The following is a 17,687-nucleotide window of genomic DNA, read 5'->3' on the forward strand; positions in this document are numbered from 1 at the left end:
CTGCAAATAGACAGGTTGGCTTAACTACGAACAAAAACAGGAAGTGCCTGGCCGAGGCTGGCCCCGTAATGTAAACATGTTTTTTTTATACATTCTTTTGAACCGATATGACAAGTGATTTATGATGTATTCATTTTTGTGCTTTGGACTTTTTGGCCAGGCAATACTGTTCCCCCTGTTTCCAATCTTTTTGCTAAGCTAAGCTAACGTTCGCTGGTTGGAGCTTCATATTTGACAAACAGACGTGGGAGTGACTTAAATCCTCTCATAACTAAAATTCCTTTCCATCAAAGTGCGTCTGTAGACTCTCCGTGGTTGGGGTGATGGGAAGACATCTGGGGCATGTTCTGCATTCTAAACTCACACACAAACTAAGCCATGTTTGAACTGAACGTTCTCTCTGCACATTTAAAACAAGGCCTGCTCCATCATAGACAGTTAAGTGTCACACATTCAACCTAAACAGTTGATTATGTATTGTTAACACACCACACAAAGCACTTGCAATATCTGTTTTATCACAAATACTATACTCTGTTGCACCAATGATGTTTTCTTATGTTCTTTTCTACAATGTAATGCAATGAATTATATATAATGATTTTTCTCAAAGAAGAACCAACACACACTGACTGTTAACCTCTGTACCAGTTTCTTTTTCTTATCCGATCTCTGTGTGTAGAAACTGCCATTGTTATTGTTGTAAATGGTGTTTTCGGACTACTTTTGTTCTGGTGCTGTTGTTGTTTGACTCTGTGTTTACAGTTTAGACTTCTTCAGAGTGATCTGTGTGACTGGAAGAATCTGGAGGTTTTAACTGAATAAAGTTTTTTGGCAGCTGTTTATTAGCCGCTGTCACTGTGTCTTTTCTTTTCTCACCCAGAGTTCATAGAACACTTCTATCAATAACATTTTATTTAAGAACACCTAAAAGTACAAACGTAACTCTTGTTATAACTATGATAAGTTCGGCTCCCCGTAGTGGAATAGACCTGAGTACATTTACTCAAATACTGTATTTAAGTCAACTTTTGAGTTACTTTTACTTAAAGAATTCAATTTTACTGCTACATTTTTTTTTTTACTTCCCAATATTTTAAAGTGAAATATTGTACTTTTTACTCCACTACCTTTGCTTGAGAACTATAGTTACTATAGCTAGTTAGATTAATTCATTATTACCAGACTTACCTTCCTGAATCAAGGATAAAGTGGGGGAATCTGACCATGCAGTAGGCTGTAGCCTACATTACATTGTAAATATATTTATTTAACTATAATCTGATGAGTACAAACACAGGGGCCAACACCTGAAGATGAAAAATATAGTTGAAAATAAAACTATATATTGATCAAAGACAGACACATAACTAACTTCAGAGTTTAAACCAAACCTGCTGTCTGAAACAGGTGCAGTCTGGATGGAGACGAATAAAGTCATCAAGTGGTGTTTCTATTCTTGGCTGCCCTCGTGTGTTCACATTAGGTACTGCAGTTTAATCACGCTTTCTCTTTATGGTTGTACTTTTTTTGACCTTCTGTGGGTCAATTTAAATGCATTTCCCCATGTTAGACACACTGGTGTGTTAAAGGCCACATCCTTCTAACACAGTGGTATGTTGCACCCGTCGTTGTTGCATAAAGACACTAGTTAACTCAGAACAAGGTTTCTTCAGAGGTCTTTTTAATTAGACCATGTCTTCATGCTAAGGTTCCAATTAAAGAACAAGCAAATTGTGTGTGTGTGTGTGTGTGTGTGTGTGTGTGTGTGTGTGTGTGTGTGTGTGTGTGTGCATCATGTATGACTAAATATGAACAGCACCCTCATTTCTGAGACAAAAGGCGATAATAGATTCTCTCAGTGAACCAGATCATGGCTCACCATGAGGACATACTGCACAGCTAAACATTGTGTCATGGTTGCTGAAAACAAGACCTTAATAGCAGAAATCCCCCTCGGCCTGTTTGTGGTGTACTTCCTGGGTGCTGATCCAGTTTGTGTGGCAAAGTGCAGCACTAATGATTAAGTGGGAGAGCTGATTCATATTCCTGTTTATTCACTCGTCCACCAGCAGGGGAAGACTTGTACCAGCCTAGCCCTTCCCAAGTGCTAGAAATATGCCTTCAGTCCTCGTGTCTTCATGTTTACCAGAGGAAACAATGGCCGTGTTCAGATTGACTCTGTTTGACCTTCAGGTTTCATTTAGTAGCCCTGTGCATGTTAGACAACTATGGTGAGCGTAACTGTTTGATAGTTTTGGATCTGTATGAAAGCAGTATTTTTTTTAAATCCTGTAAATCCTGCAGTTAGCAAACAAAGCTGATTTTGATCATGGTGGGCAATTCCCTATAAAACTTCTCCAAACAGAACATTCAGGAGTAACCAGGCTAAGAACCTCCAGCCTCGCTACACGCTGGGTGAGGCTGTATTAAGTGGAGTGGTGCTTTGCAGCACGCTATCATGCTTACAAAAACAAAAACATGCTGATGGTAAGCAGCTGTAATGTTTACCATGTTCACCATCTAGCAGGAAAGCATGATAACATTCGATAATTGGCACTGAACACAGCTGAGGCTGATGGGAATGTCATTCATTTTGCAGGTATTTAGTCATACACCAAACTATTGGACTGGATAATGTCTTCAAAGTTATTACAAAAAATCCTGAGACGAACGTGAAGGTTGTTAAGGCTTCAGTCTGGAGTGGTGGACCAACCAAATGAAAGACAGTCCAATTTAATTATCTGCAGAGCCGCTACCACGGTGAAACTAATCATGTCAAACTTGTACCGGATACCGACTCTTTTCCACCATTATTATGCACCAGGATACATGTAACAGCCAGTGAGGTTTCTTGCCTTGCTTTCAAATGGATGACAGAACGGGGAGAGACTAGGTGTTACCTCCCAGCAGAAACAATGGACGAGTGTTTAAATATTGACTCTGGCTCTGGCTCTGGAAGAGACGGATTCATTCCACTCTCACCTCGGGTCAAGGCTGAACCTTGACTGTGTGTTTGCTCTGCCGCTGATCCGCTGATCTTGGATGTTTTCCTGTAACTATCTAAGCGTGGAGATCATTTTCTGACAGACTCTTAACAATGGTAAAAGGGATGCTTTTTAGTCTAAAGTGTTTTTTAAATGTTTTAAAAAGATACCAGCTTTGGAGTTGGTGGCTGCAGTTGAGACAAACAGAATCAGCGGCTCAGTGCTGTGGGATTGAGTATACAAGGTGGTGTCCCTGTAGGACAGAAAAAGGCAAACATTCATACTCTGAACACAGTGTTGGACTACTTTATGATCCTGTGGCGTCCTAGAAATAATATAAGACACAACAAGTGCTTATGATAATAACTTTTTATGTATAAATCCTTCTCTAATCAAGTTTGTAATATTTCTATATTTGTGCAATTTTCTACACACTCAAACTAAGTATGAAACGGTGTTAATTTGAGAATGAAAAAAATAATTTAGGAGCATATTTGGCATCGGAGTTTTGCTGGTTGGACAAAAGCAGAGAAATAAGAAGAGCAGGAGGAAAGGAAAGTCATACAGCATGGAGGATCTCTCCCACAGCGAGCCAGAGTGGACTATAATATATACGATCGACACGAGACCACATGCCTTCCCATCCCATGCTTTCAGTTTCCACACCAATCAACCAGTGAACGCACGTGTCAGACAAAAAGACCAGACAATTAGATCACGAGCTGTGGGAAGTCATTTGTTTCCGATAAAAGAAGACTGGCACACAAGAGTTTAAGGGGCGAGTGTTTACGGTCCAGGGGTCAGAAAGGGTCAAGGGATGAGGGCCGGGCGGGAGGTCTCAGTTCATCGGCGTCTCCTCGGTGTCCGAGTCGTCGGGCTGACTCATCAAAGTCTCGGTGGAGGGGATGTCGCCGTCCTGCTGGGCGGGGACATCGGTGGACGCTGATGGACTCATCTTGGTCTGAAGCAGGGAGAGGAAGAAAAGATGAGGAAGAATAACTACATTATTGACTCCCATAACTTAACTATGTAATATGTAATATATAATATATATATATATATATATATATATATATATATATATATATATATATATATATATATATATATATATATATATATATATATATATATATATATATATATATATATATATATATATATATATATATATATATATATATATATATATTTTTTTTTTTTTTATGGATTTTAAATTGAAATCTCTGGTAAAATTCCTGAAAGTAAAATGCTACAATTTAAAATGAATCAATGTAATGAAAATATCCCATAAAAAAAAACAGATCTTAGATTGTAAATGTATGTATCTTCCTCTTTAAATGTAATCCACAGCAATAAAACTTTGCTCAGTTCAATACACTGAGGAATTCTGCTGCTTCAGCCTTTTTTGGCCTGTATGACCAGCAGCTTACTGCAGCCAGCGTAAGCTACTGTAGACGTGGCTGCATAACGCTTCGAGTTGCTGGACTTTATGACATTTCTCTTTTTACAATACAGACTTGAAATGTTGGGAAATTAAAATAAATTCAAAGTGCTGTTGTTCTGTGATAAACACGTGTGGCCACTGGACAGCAGAGGTTAAAGAGTCTCACTTTAAATGTTGATTAGAAAATAGTTTGTGGTTTCATACACGGCCCTGGGCTTCAACTATTCTCACGTAAACATTTTGAAACGTGTATATCTGAAAACGCACTACTAGCCTTGTTCCTAATCAGTTACCTTCAAAGTCTCCACTTTCTCCTCAAATGACTTGAAAGTTGGTGCATTCCTGTGAAAGAACGAGACATAAATAACAACATCACAGGTCGCCCTACATGGTGTGAATTTATTCGACATGCTCATACATTCTAGTTTGAGAAAGTGGAGATACAGCCAACAAGTTGCCCCTTCAGAAGGAGGAGGTCATGTTATTGAAGAGGACACGGACGATGCAGGACTTTAAAGTGACTTTCTGTTCCAATCAAAAGGTGCTAAGAGGTGTTGCCTTTTCATGAAAACATAACCAAGAGAGCAGAATGAACAGGATGGTAGGAGGCAACATATGTTTTGTTGGGTATAGGTCAGAATGGTTTGGATGAATGTAATATATTTAATCTCACATAGAGTTGAAACGATTATTAAATAAGCCTATTGACAGACAATGAATCAATTCAGGGGTTCTAGCCTGTCAAATATGAAACACTTGAATATATGAACTAAATCTCTTAAATTTGGGATTGTTGGTGAAGCCAAAAGCAGTTTGAAGACATCCCCTTAAATTATACTAAATAAAATACTCAATTCTAACATTTCAGAGACCAAACAAATAATTATTTAATCAATGATTCAGTTAATAAGCCACAGATTCATTGATAACGGAAAATAATTGCAGTTCTTATCTCACACATCCAGACTTGCACCTCATCAAACTGGCTCAGACTTTGGCGGTGTGTGAATACACCAGTAAACCCCAGCAAAGAACACTGGACGGACCGCATTTCTCCATTGCTGAAAGTGGATGTTTCCAAATTCACAGCTAACCGATGATGCCTCTAGCTTCAAAGATGTCTTTTATCTCAAGATTTTTGCACAACCTCCAACAACTTGACAAAATTGAGGTCTGTCTCGGCGAGATAATAAACTCTGCAGCTCTCCTGATAGCTCACAGTAGCGCTTAGTGGTGGTCGCTCCTCAAGGTACACACTCGAGACAAGGCATGTTGAACTAAAGCCAAACAAGTTTATCTTTTCTCGTGCTGCACAAACACATTGTACAGCTTTCTCCTCTTTCATATTGTATTCAACACATGTAGCTCAGAGGGCACCACAGGGTGCCAGACTCACATTAACACAAACTCCCCTTACCTCATGACAGGCATACTAGCGGAGTGTTGCAATGAGCGTGTGCTATCCGACAGCAATATGGAGGAGAAAGGTGTTAGCATGGTAGGCATTAGTGATCAACTTAGTACAGTTTAACACAGACAGAACAAAGAGAGAAAGACAGGCACATGTATCCTCATTTATTCTACGATATGTTCACTCAGTATTCTGAGTGCATAAATCCTATAAATCCTGCTTTATCCCATTAAGATTGATTGTGTATTAACACAGTGGGTGTGCACTAATCCCGTGTATTATGGGGGGTATCTTCGCACACACACACACACACACACACACACACACACACACACACACACACACACACACACACACACACACTTTGAGGGGCCTAATAATCTTGTTTGCAGCTCAGTAATCCAGAGAGAAGAAGGATGACAGGGGAGAAGACAGATTAGGATCTCAATTGAAGGGGTCATCTGGGGCCATATCTCACATGGAACAATCTGTTGCTTGTTTTTAAAGCCTTTTTTAAACCAGGAACTATTAGCAATAATGTATTGGTAGATATTAAAGTAGGCACTTTGAAAGCAGAATGTGATGAAAAAAATCAATCCGTTTGACCAATCTACAATCTGCTACAACAATAACCCCTTTGATGAATAAGGAGAAGATACTACATAACCTGGTAGTTGTGAATCATGTCAGACCACAGACTGGATATAAGAAATGGATGGTAGTCAATATGAAGTTACTCTTTGGTTTTGAAGCCTTGAAATTTTGTATTTTGTCCGTCGCCATTTTGTTTTTTGGCTGTTTGAATAAGTCATTTTTATGCGGCCTTTTCACTTTTCACACCCGGAGGTTGCCGCCTGACTCGGACCCACATTCTATTACGCCGACATTTATACCTCAATATCACACTTAAATTGGTAGAATTTGGTCAATTACATGCACAAGAAATACAAATAATTGTGTTAATGTAATAATGGAATAGACAGTAGGAAAGAAAGTAAGTAAATATTCAGGGACTGAATCTCTCAGCCCATTTAACTTGCACTTTGAGATCCCCGTGCAATTTCTAGAAAAAATATCATCAGGTTGCTCAGCGCAATAAAGGACACTGTTGTTTCTTAAAGATTCTTTTGCTTCACAAAATATAATTCATGTTTAAAGTCTCCTGTCTGACTCACCTGACATCCTCCAGCTTCCGGCTGATAGCCGAGCCCACAGTGGAGAACGCTGCTGTGGCCTTCAGACCTGCCTGAGACAATGTTTCAGATGTCCTCTTATAGCTTGAAGAAAGGAGGGAGACAGAAAGAGAATGAGGAGAAGACATGAGCAGCAATAAGAGGAGATATGGAAGTGATGAAAGGAGACAGAGATCAAAAGACGTCAGAGAGCCATCAAAGTCAGAACTAAAACTCAATGTCTTTTTTTTATTTTAGAAAGCCTGAAAGCATCACAATGCTGCTCGTTTCCTGTAATATAAAAACCCGTTACCCGCACATGCTACAGGCAGCTTGTCAAGAACACTGACATCTTATTGCTCATTGTTCAGCAGAGAAAGAGTCTTCTCTCAACCGTACTGACAGTTTACTATATTTTAAAAAGGCACTCAGTACAGAAATAAAGGAAACATTAGGCAGTTGAGGTTTAAAAAAAAAAAAAAAAGTATCTGATAAAGTCAAATCTAGTGCACGCTCAGTTCAGCACACTGTGTTAGGTGAGACACTTACGCGGTGGAGGTGGTGACCTCCTGCCAGGTTTTGGTGAAGTTCTGTTTCAGCTCATTGAGAGGTGTGATGCCCAGCTGCCTCTTGATGTCTGCCAGGTGCCTCTCCTTGGCCGCCAGCACCTGGGACAGAGTCAGGATCTCATCCTCAACCTACACACACACACACACACACACACACACACACACACACACACACACACACACACACACACACACACACACACACACACACACACACACACACACACACACACACACACACACACACACACACACACACACACACACTTTAGGGTACATGATATGCTTAACCATGTCTGATTATTTTTAGTTTAACTATAGTTCAACCAAAAAAAAAAAGACCGTAAAGGTGGATTGTAATGTCATGTTTTTTTTTTTGTTGTTTTTTTTAAATAGAGCCGCAACAGTTGATTAATGTATTGGTCTGTTCATTGGTAACGGATCTATTTGTAACAACTATTTGGATACTAACAGTTTTTTCTCAAGCTGGGAATGAAAAGACGCTCATAGCATACATTACCCATGTACAAGTTATTGCCAGACACAAAAGCGTCTATCAAAAGCTGTTGGATATTGCTTTTAAAACCATTATCGATCATTTGCATTATTGGGTCAAACACCTGCTCTTGACTCCCTGAACCAAGACCCGTTTAATCCCTAATCCCTCCTGTCCTGACCTTGACCAACGCTTCTTGTAGCTCCTGCTGCTCCTCCTCCGTCATGGCGGGGGGAGGCGGGGAGGGGCCGACGGACGTCGCTGCATCTTCTCCCATCTCCGGGACTGAGTCCGGATGATGGTGGGAACCTGGGAGGTCAAATTAAAAATGTGTTAAATCCATCTGTACCTCTGACTTGGCAATGCAGGCGTTCACTTTGAGGCTGTAGACACTTTATAGAGTCCGATTTTTATTTTAAAAGACATGTTTGGGCCCGTGTTTGCCGTGTGACTGAACAGGTGATATGGGGAGGCTTATGTTGAACTCCACGCTGTTCCCATGGAGGATGTGAAAATCTAAATGAAGCTGGAAGTAGGACTTCAGAAAAATGTTACACTGTACCGTTACAGAAAACACCTTCTCTCTCTCACCGATACATTTCCCACACACACACACATACACTATACAGTGAGCACAGTTGTGGCCAGTAGGAGCAGCAGTGCATCAATAATACAAAGAACGTTCTAGATGGAGACGTCATGGGCTAAGACAGCGTGAGAGAACAGAGCAAAGGAGTGCCGTCAGTCAAAAGGAAAACAGCGGGTGAAGATGTACTGGGCCTGAAGGGAGCTGGAATAGGGCGACACAAATGTGCTAGATACAAAAAAAAGGATCGGCTCAAGAAACAAAAAGGACTATACTGTGCCAATACAAGGGGGGAAGCTGAAAGGGGGTCAAAATAGACCTGAAAAGTACATTTCATTAAAACATTTCCTTTGCAAATATAATTTAACTTCTGAACCCGTCATGGTAATAGTAAGCTAATTTGTGTTGGCCTTGTACCAAAAAAAAAAAAAACATCTTTTGAATTCGTCTGGTTGTTGTTGGTCATTTTATTCAGATAACACAATGGCATGTTACATTTTCATGGAAAATATTGAAAATGTGGGAAATAGGGTTAGCTTGTTTACTTTTCTGCCGAGAGTTAGATGAGAAGATTGATACCACTCAGCCCTCTCTGTAAAATGTGATGCATTTTTAAATTACATCTTTCATAATATATTAACTTGGCTTCGCTTAAAATCTGCCTTTCAGCATTGCTAGGGATTTTGGGCATTATTCGCTCTTTTCATTCTCTTTCTCTTTTCATTATTCTCACCCAAAAACTCCCAACACCATTAAAATTAGACAAAATATTCTTTGAGGACAGAGATACCAAAATCACAAGCATTAATATAAAATCCAACGAAGAATACAGTTGAATTTCGTCACAACTGTGTGGAGAACTGCTCATGAAGTAACACCTTTGCAATAACAAAGCGTCATCATAAACTCAGGACTGGGATTAATACATTGGGAAAAAGAAGCTCTGATTGGAGCCGTCTCAAGCTAAAATATTTATATATATGTCAAAACATGCATGACATCCAACTAAAACTCTGTCAATCATATTACAGATGAATTAGAGGGAGGCATTACATAAATTAAGTGAGTGGAAATAGTATTCAGACACCACAAGTGCACACCTCCTCCTCCTTACATTCGCCCTCTCTTCCCATCACTGATGATGCAGTGTGTGTGTATATATATATATATATATATATATATATATATATATATATAAAGCATGTGCCTGCCTACAGTGAGAGTACTGCGTAATGGACACTTTCCCTCAGTCACTAATGGAGCAAATCCCCTCCTTATTAAATGGTTATTTTATTTTGATAACCCACATTCTGCTGATCTTTGTAAGATTACAGCGAACATCCAGCATTTCCTTGGAGTGAGAACAGGTTTAGTAGACACCTCTCCTGAGTTATCTGCTATGTAAAGTGTTGTATTACACTTCTGCAGGCAGCAGTGTAAGATCTGTGTTTGCGAGTGTGGCGGTAGCTGTGCAGCAAATGTGTGCCTTGGAGGAGTTTCCATATAGGTGCTGTGAGCAAGAGAAAGAAAAAACACACATGGAGGGAGCGAGCGAGCGAGAGATTTGTATGTGGAAGCAGAAGTTTGTCTGGCTTTACCAAACTGCATACTGCCCCACCCCTCGTTTCCTTTTTAGATGAGAATGCTCTGCCAAACGGCCTCCTAGCTCTCTGCAGCTATTACATTCACAACAACTAGATAAACAATTACAAAAGAATGCCTAAAAACAGACTTGCCAAACTGCCTGCACATAATTATCTCTTCTTTGGTGATAATGAGTGACAAGCAAAGCTCTTCAATAGTCCACTAATGTAGCCTAGTCATCATAATAGTTGGTACTTTGTTATTTTGATAAAGGCCACTTTTCATATCTTTCAAAAAGTAGCTAAATTAATGTGGAATCAATATATTATTTAGTCTGGAAGCTGAATATACCTGTATATATTTTATAGGTATAATAATTCTTACTGCCAAAATAAAAAATGACAAGACTGAAATAGTTGTTAGTATTTCTGTCTCCTATGTTTCAACTAGTGTGTAATAAACACAGGAAAACAAGATGGATGAAAACATCTAGTGTACTAAACAAGTTTAGTGCAATTAAATAATCAAAATAAATTCTCATTTCGAAGTAAACATTTTCTATAATTTATTTTACTAAAAGTCTTTAAAAAAAGGAAGGTAAACTGAGAAGTGGCAAACGCTGCTGACACACAGCTGTGTGTTCCCCAAAATTCTTCCCGCCCAATGAACCAAACCAGTGTTTTAGTTTTGTGTCCAACACGCACACACGCACACAAAACACACACACTTCACATCCTCCGCCCAGCCTCTCCCTTTCCACCTTGTGATTACCTCTGGTTTTGACAGCTGGCGAGCTGGGCGGCGTGTAGGCCGGGGAGAGGTAGAGGTAGCTGGCGTTGACTCCTTGTTCAAAGTCAAACGGAGAGTGGTATTCCTCCAGGGGCTCCATGTTTACAGCCGGTAGTGTGTTTGTTGGTCAGAGGGACGAGTACCACCTCCCCGCCACCACCACCACTGCTACCTAAGCAAAGCCAGCCAAGGGCTGATTGTCTGCATGTGATCCTGGCGCGTGCTGGCTCTGCGTCTCCTTGTTTACAGCCTCCTGGATTCTCGTGGTGTGTGTGAGACAGAGGGACACAATATCCACGGGTGTGTGTAAGTGGGAGGAGGTTTTGTATTGGCTTTCAGATGGTCAGAGTGAGAGTACAGTGAAGCCGGATTTCAATTTTCTGTTTCTGCAGCAAGCCAAGGCGTTGTAAACCCTCTGCTCCTTTCTTGCTGTTAATAAGTTACCTGTCCCTTCAAGCAGCTGTTACACACACACACACACACACACACACACACTCTTCCTCTACAGCATAATCCCAAAGGTCAATTCTCAATCCATCCATTTGCGCAATATGTGCCGTTTTCAGATGCTAGCCCCCATTAGCAGAGCTGGTTCTGCGTTCCAATACTCTCAGGTCTTTCTGTCAATTCCCTCCCTCCCTCCTTCACTTTCCTTCATCCAGCCTGTCATCCAAGGTGGAAATAAAAGAGGTCCCATTTGTGTGGGCTGGTCACATGTGAGTGTGGGGGGGTTGTGGGGGGCATTAGATGAAAAGCATAATCTGCAGTGTCCCAGATTACAGCGAAGCGCTAATCCAGGGTGGACAGTCCAGTTTGAGGCAGCTAGTGAGCTAGAATGGAGGGGACAGGCTGCCGGAGGCTACACTTAGTATTGTGTGTGTGTGTGTGTGTGTGTGTGTGTGTGTGTGTGTGTGTGTGCTTAAGGAAAAGTGCTCTATGTGTGGCAGAGAGAGCTAGTACATGTACACCGTCTGTTTGTGTGTTCCTACTCGGGCTACAACTAATGACTATTTTTGTTATTAGAATATTTTCTTGCTTTGTCAATGATTGTATGTACCAATGTCATAAATACACAAGAACACCCAGATATCTGAAAATATAAAACCTTTTGTTTTACTCATCCAACAACACATTTGAGAAGCATTTAAAAAAGGAGTTATGGAGGAAGGAATTCAAGCTGCACAGAGAGAAGAACTTTGCAAGAATAGGTCATGTCTCATTCAAGTCTAACACATTCAGACATTGCAAGCACCTACTGATGCTCTGAATGCTGCAGTGAAGAGGAAAACGGCCAGGTGACATTCCAGCACTAACTTTATTGGATTTAGATTCTACTAAAGATGTAGTGCACCTCTGTAGCGAGTATGTTTGGAGGGAGGTAGAGACTCATCCGGAGCATACAAAGTCAGAAAGTGAGGCTACATCCACACAATCTCAAACCACTTGGGTCATGCAAGGCTGTGAAGCAATGTCAGCCCAGAACCCGACACACATGCAGCCACTCATTATCAACCATCAGGCATCAACATGCACAAATGCACTAAAATAGGCCTGCATCAGGGACAATTAATCCTTCTCAGCATCTTGCTTCTCAGATTGTTTGTCTTTTGACTTATTTTTATTAGTATGCAATCACATTAAGCATTATTATTTCTACTAAGCTAAACTAAGTTAAGCTAACATGCACTTAGCCTTTTTCCTCATACTCCATTTAGAGGCCCTCTTTTTCACAGTAAAAAGTCAAATCTAAGACTGCATTATTCTGAGACAAAATAAAATGATGGTAAAATGGGTTAATTTGCAAAAATGTATACCGTACATTAATTTTGCTAAATCATTTTTGCGCGCAGAAACTAGTGTTGGGTTGTATTGATAAATTATCTCTTTAAAAAATGAATAAATAAAACTATAAATAACAATACTACTCAACATTACTGCAACTCTGCCGCCCTCCTGATCAGCGCATTAACTTATGCATGATCAACACTGGGTTCATGTGACATTTGTTTAACAGGAAATCACTGGTATGCTTGAATTGGATAAATGATTAATAGTATGAATAAAAATTCCATCAAAGTACCGACTATAACCAGAAACAGACATTTTTAAGTGGTTAATGAAGCACCGCAGGAGATCCATTAACTTGCTATTCATGGCATATCCTGTCACATGATTAGCCCAAAACAAGAATCATGAGACATAGATGGCCAGGGATGCAGCGAGTGTGCCCAATCCACAATAGTCACCTGACTTGTGCATCATGGGAAAACAGTAAGAGGGAACATAGGTAAATGGATGGTGGAAAAGATTTAATGATTACAAAAAAAGAGACTAAATGACAAATGAAATCTTCGGTTATGTTATGTAGGATTTAAATCGACACACCTACTATGCTCCATCTGTCAGTGAGGCACAAAGTTCCTCTGGACAGTGTCATGTTGGAAGATACTCTATCTGTTGCCAGAGGTCCCAGACACGTGAGACCTCTGCTTGGACAAATCTCACGTTATTGAAAAATTATCCATTAAGAAGGTAAATGACAAGGAATGAAATGGCCATTGCATAAATTGAGTTTTCAATTTCTGCAGTTTCTTCTGTGTTACAAAATGTCATCATCGATGTTTTGATTTTCATTACTCTCTTATCAAGGCAGTAAGCGGAGCACAGTGCAGAAGCTTTAAAGGGTGGAATATTTTTGTAACATCGGTAAGATTTTAAAAATCATATACCACATGTGCTACTTTTCATTCATGCAACAGTCAGCTCAAAGATCAAAAAGGTGTGAAATAGACAGAAACCTTTCCCTTTAATCTTCGAGATTAAATGTGGACATATTCTGACACCGGTGAACCTGCAGGTTTTCTGGTTAGGTTAGGAGCTTTGGGTAGTATGTTTTAGTTCAATAATGGCTGACATCAAACCTTTCAAGAACGGTTTCAGAAACAACTTGTGACAACCATGACTGGTGTGCAAACAGCGATATAATTCTGAGTAAATGTTAAAGACCACCTACATTAAGCATTTAACACGAGAGAATGATAGCTGCGAGCTGGCTGAGTCGTATTTAACTCAGATTTAAATCAGACTTTAAAACGGGGCTGGATGATAACGAAATATTATCCTCCTCTTGACTGTTCACAGAGCTGAAAGCTTCATGTTGTGCCTCAATTAAATCTAATAAGACAAAAATGTTGGAGACTGCTCATGATCAATCTCATGAGACAGAGTTTGAATAACAAGATTGATGGGGAAGCCCGACTGTCTCATTTTTTAACATCTGATTTGAGCCGAGACCTCTGCCTCCATTGAGGAAGCAGAAAATACCAGAAATGATCTCCGTCCAAAAAGGTAGATCGTGCAGGACTTTCTTCTCAAGCTACAAAATCCCAATTGTTTTGACTTGTAGAATCCTGGAGTGAGATATTCAGCAGACTTTTAAAAAAGGGAATAGAATCTTAATGGTAAATTGCTAAAAGAAAGTTGGAATAAATTCCTCAGAAAGAAAGACTATTTTCTTTGGAATGAATTGATCTGAAGTTGCTACTGGAAAATCCATTCAACTGCAGGTACAAGAAAGTACAAAGAAAGATGTTTGTTATCATTGAGGTTATCTACTTAAACACAATAAGGGGAGAGCACACCACAGTCCCCTGAGAGCTCCTTTGAGAACTCAATATGCTCACTGACCTCCTTCTAAAACCTGCTAACCTCGCTCATCCAGTTAACTGCAATTCTTCACCTGAAATACTTACAAACGTGGAAGAACACCTACACACCGAGTAGTATATACTGATTAAACAAACGCAAATTTAAAAAAGGGGATATCTGTAATGATATGCTTCAAAGGGCCCTTTTAGTCAGTCAACAGACAGGCAGATAGAAACGGTCAGTCAGATTATTGTTCTCCATTAGAGGAAGTTTCCACAGCCCGTACACACACATAAGAACAATTAGGAAACATCGATCACAAAAAGATAGCCACAAGGTACACAATACAGTTACAAAAACATGAGCCAATTGAGTATTATTGCTATGTTTCTTGAGAGGAGTAGTTGCAGCGCGCACCTTAAAGATCAGAGATATGCATCTGTAGCCAGATGGGAGTAGAGCGACGCATCAGGGGAGGGCTGGGGTCATGTGCTATGCGAGTGCTGCGTGTCATGGTAGTGTCAATAAGGGCTAAGAGGTTGGAATTGGGGAGAGGCATGACCAACGCAACATTGGTGACTGAGCAGGCTGAGAACCAACAGCTGACAGTGACGAGGAAAACCATTAATGAGAACGTAGGTACAGATGGTGCCAGGATACAGCAACCATAGAGTCCTGCATAAAAGGGTGACAGCAAAATGAACTTCACTGTTGCCATGAGTATGAGACTATAAAAAAAAAGAGAACTCATTAGTTCCTATGTTGATATGTAAAAGGAACAAAAACGGATGAAACTTACTTCTGCTACATAAAGCCATAACTGTTTTTCTATCTGAGTTTTCAAAGCCACAAAAGGCAACTTAGATACTTGCTGCCTGAACTGCTGGTGTATCAGTTGCACACAGATGGTAGAAATAATGTCATGTAAGGGAAAACCTTGAAGGTATGTGCGAGGCGCAGGAAAACTACACTACCAAAGAGGAACCATGGTCACAAGACCAACAGCCAGACAAGTAGCCCGTAACTAATCGTACATTAAAATACATCGAGATGACAGACCTCCGATATCAATAAATTCAAATCATCATCCAGCGTGTTACATCTGTCAATATATAAAATATGCTGAGCCTTTCATTAAAATATGTTTTTCACCTTGCGGCCAATAAACAAAATATACAACATGCAGACTTCAGGAAATTACATTTCTGCAGGGGGTCGAGGAATGCTTTGGCTGAAAGAAATGAGGCCAGGGCCGTGCCTTGTTTACCTGGCATCCCCTTGAGGTGAACAAATAAACCTCTGTCGAGTTATTCTTTCCAAAATAACTACAAGCGCATGTCATGTTCAAATAAAATACAAGAAAAGAGTGTTTTTGAGCAACTATACACACACGTTTGTTGTTGTACATGTCTAATTTGATTGAAACTACAGCCAAAACACATGCACTTGCTGAGAAGCAGCTATGGCAATAAGCAAGTACAAGATCTGGAGGATGGCCGGTCTACAGGTATGAGAGGGCAGATGGCTGCTGTGCGGGAACGGAAATGTCCAGGAAGAGACATGACAGAAAGAAGAAGAAGAAAAAGAAAGAAAGAATCCTTTATTAATCCCCTGGGGAAATTCTTCTCTGCATTTGACCCATCCCTTGATAGGGAGCAGTGGGCAGCCCTGTGAGGCGCCCGGGGAGCAGTTGGGGGTTCAGCAAGAATGGTATAATGCATTCAAATCACAGGCCTCCAACATGAACTGATAGGAATGTGCTTCTTTTAAACTAAACGTATCCATTCCTTAAATTCAAAGAGGACCAGAAAGGTAGACAGCGTTTTTTGACGAGAGCAGTGAGGACACATAGAAAACATGTAGTGATGAGCTGTCAAACAGGTGCAACCTGCTTGTAAAGGTTTAGCTAGTTCAAAAATACAGAATATTGTTTGTTTGTTTTTTAACAAATTTAACTTAATTACAATACCACCTCGTCGAAGGGTTTCATTTTATTAAAACTACACTAAATGTTCTCTGCCCATCAAACTTTTGGCCCAATTAGTTTCCTTTAATGGGAATGACAACTTCCTTCTTTATATTTTACTGAAGTAAGCTAACGTGAGCCCGTCGTCTGGTTACATGTTGGAACAAATGCTGTGTCATATTCTACTTCCGTGATATTTGAAATAAACCGTGACACTCTAATGGTGTGTCTAAAACATAATTTCTTCTAAATGTCTCAATGTCCTTATCCCTGTCACAAAAATGCCCTTGATGAGTTTCCAAAGTAGCATATGTTAAAAAAAAACGGAATAACTTTAGTCACTGCGCAAGTTAGCTAGTTTGCCAACTTCCATGTGGGACAAAAATAGTTTGAAACCTGTTCCGGTTCATGGCCACTGAGAGACATGTCAGCAAATTAATTACCTTTCTCTGCATCCTCCATTGTACCACTGAGCGTTGTTTCTGGAGGTTTTTATGTCCAGAGTCTGCACGTTGATCTCTTGGCTGCTGCAGATCTTCCTGCTCTCGCTCTATTTCATGTTGCGAGGCTGCTCGCCGTGCGGGGTGGGGTCGATATGACGTCATCACGCAGCAGTGTAAACAGAGGCGAGCACGTGGATCCAGTGCTCCACCATCAACAAGGCAGAGCTGCACCGCAATGATACTTATTTGACTGTTCGAGTTTGATGATGTTGTTTTTATTTCACTGCACAACACAAATGCAACGTGCATATTTGTCACACCTCAGTTATACGTGATTATATTCAGAATGGTCGTAAAATACTTTGCATTTAAATCAAGTTATACACGTGTAAATAGCCTACAGCGGTGGTTCTCAAATGGGGGTACTATATATATCTATATATATTTATATATATAGATATATATACATATATATATACATATACATATATGTATATATATATCTATATAGATATATAGATATATATATATATATATATATATATTGATATAATATATATATATATATTTGAAATTAGCATAAATTAAC

At 39.9% G+C, this 17,687-nt stretch overlaps 1 protein-coding gene across 2 annotated transcripts; it reads right to left on the bottom strand.

Annotated features, from left to right (window-relative positions):
* Positions 1-3,341: 3,341 nt before the first annotated feature.
* Positions 3,342-17,213, bottom strand: tpd52 (tumor protein D52). 2 transcript variants are annotated; one of them, XM_079232396.1, is made up of 7 exons: positions 17,099-17,213; positions 8,264-8,391; positions 7,567-7,715; positions 7,021-7,122; positions 5,852-5,893; positions 4,728-4,776; positions 3,342-3,948 (listed from the first exon to the last, which is right to left on the bottom strand). In XM_079232396.1, the coding sequence occupies exons 1-7, from the start codon at positions 17,115-17,117 to the stop codon at positions 3,826-3,828; spliced, it is 612 nt and encodes a 203-aa protein (XP_079088522.1). In that variant the 5' UTR covers positions 17,118-17,213; the 3' UTR covers positions 3,342-3,825. The 2 variants fall into 2 exon arrangements, with proteins under 2 accessions (XP_079088522.1, XP_079088523.1); XM_079232397.1 differs by lacking the exon at positions 5,852-5,893.
* Between the last annotated feature and the right edge of the window lie 474 nt (positions 17,214-17,687).

The sequence above is a fragment of the Taurulus bubalis genome, assembly GCF_910589615.1.
Source record: "Taurulus bubalis genome assembly, chromosome: 16".
Classification (NCBI taxonomy): domain Eukaryota; kingdom Metazoa; phylum Chordata; class Actinopteri; order Perciformes; family Cottidae; genus Taurulus; species Taurulus bubalis.

Excerpts from the sequence above, each read along its gene's own strand:
- tpd52 (XM_079232396.1), bottom strand. Across the intron at positions 5,894-7,020 it reads CGGAAGCTGGAGGATGTCAG|CACACGCTCATTGCAACACT; the intron begins GTGAGTCAGACA and ends GCTGTCGGATAG. Across the intron at positions 3,949-4,727 it reads AGAAAGTGGAGACTTTGAAG|ACCAAGATGAGTCCATCAGC; the intron begins GTAACTGATTAG and ends TCCCTGCTTCAG.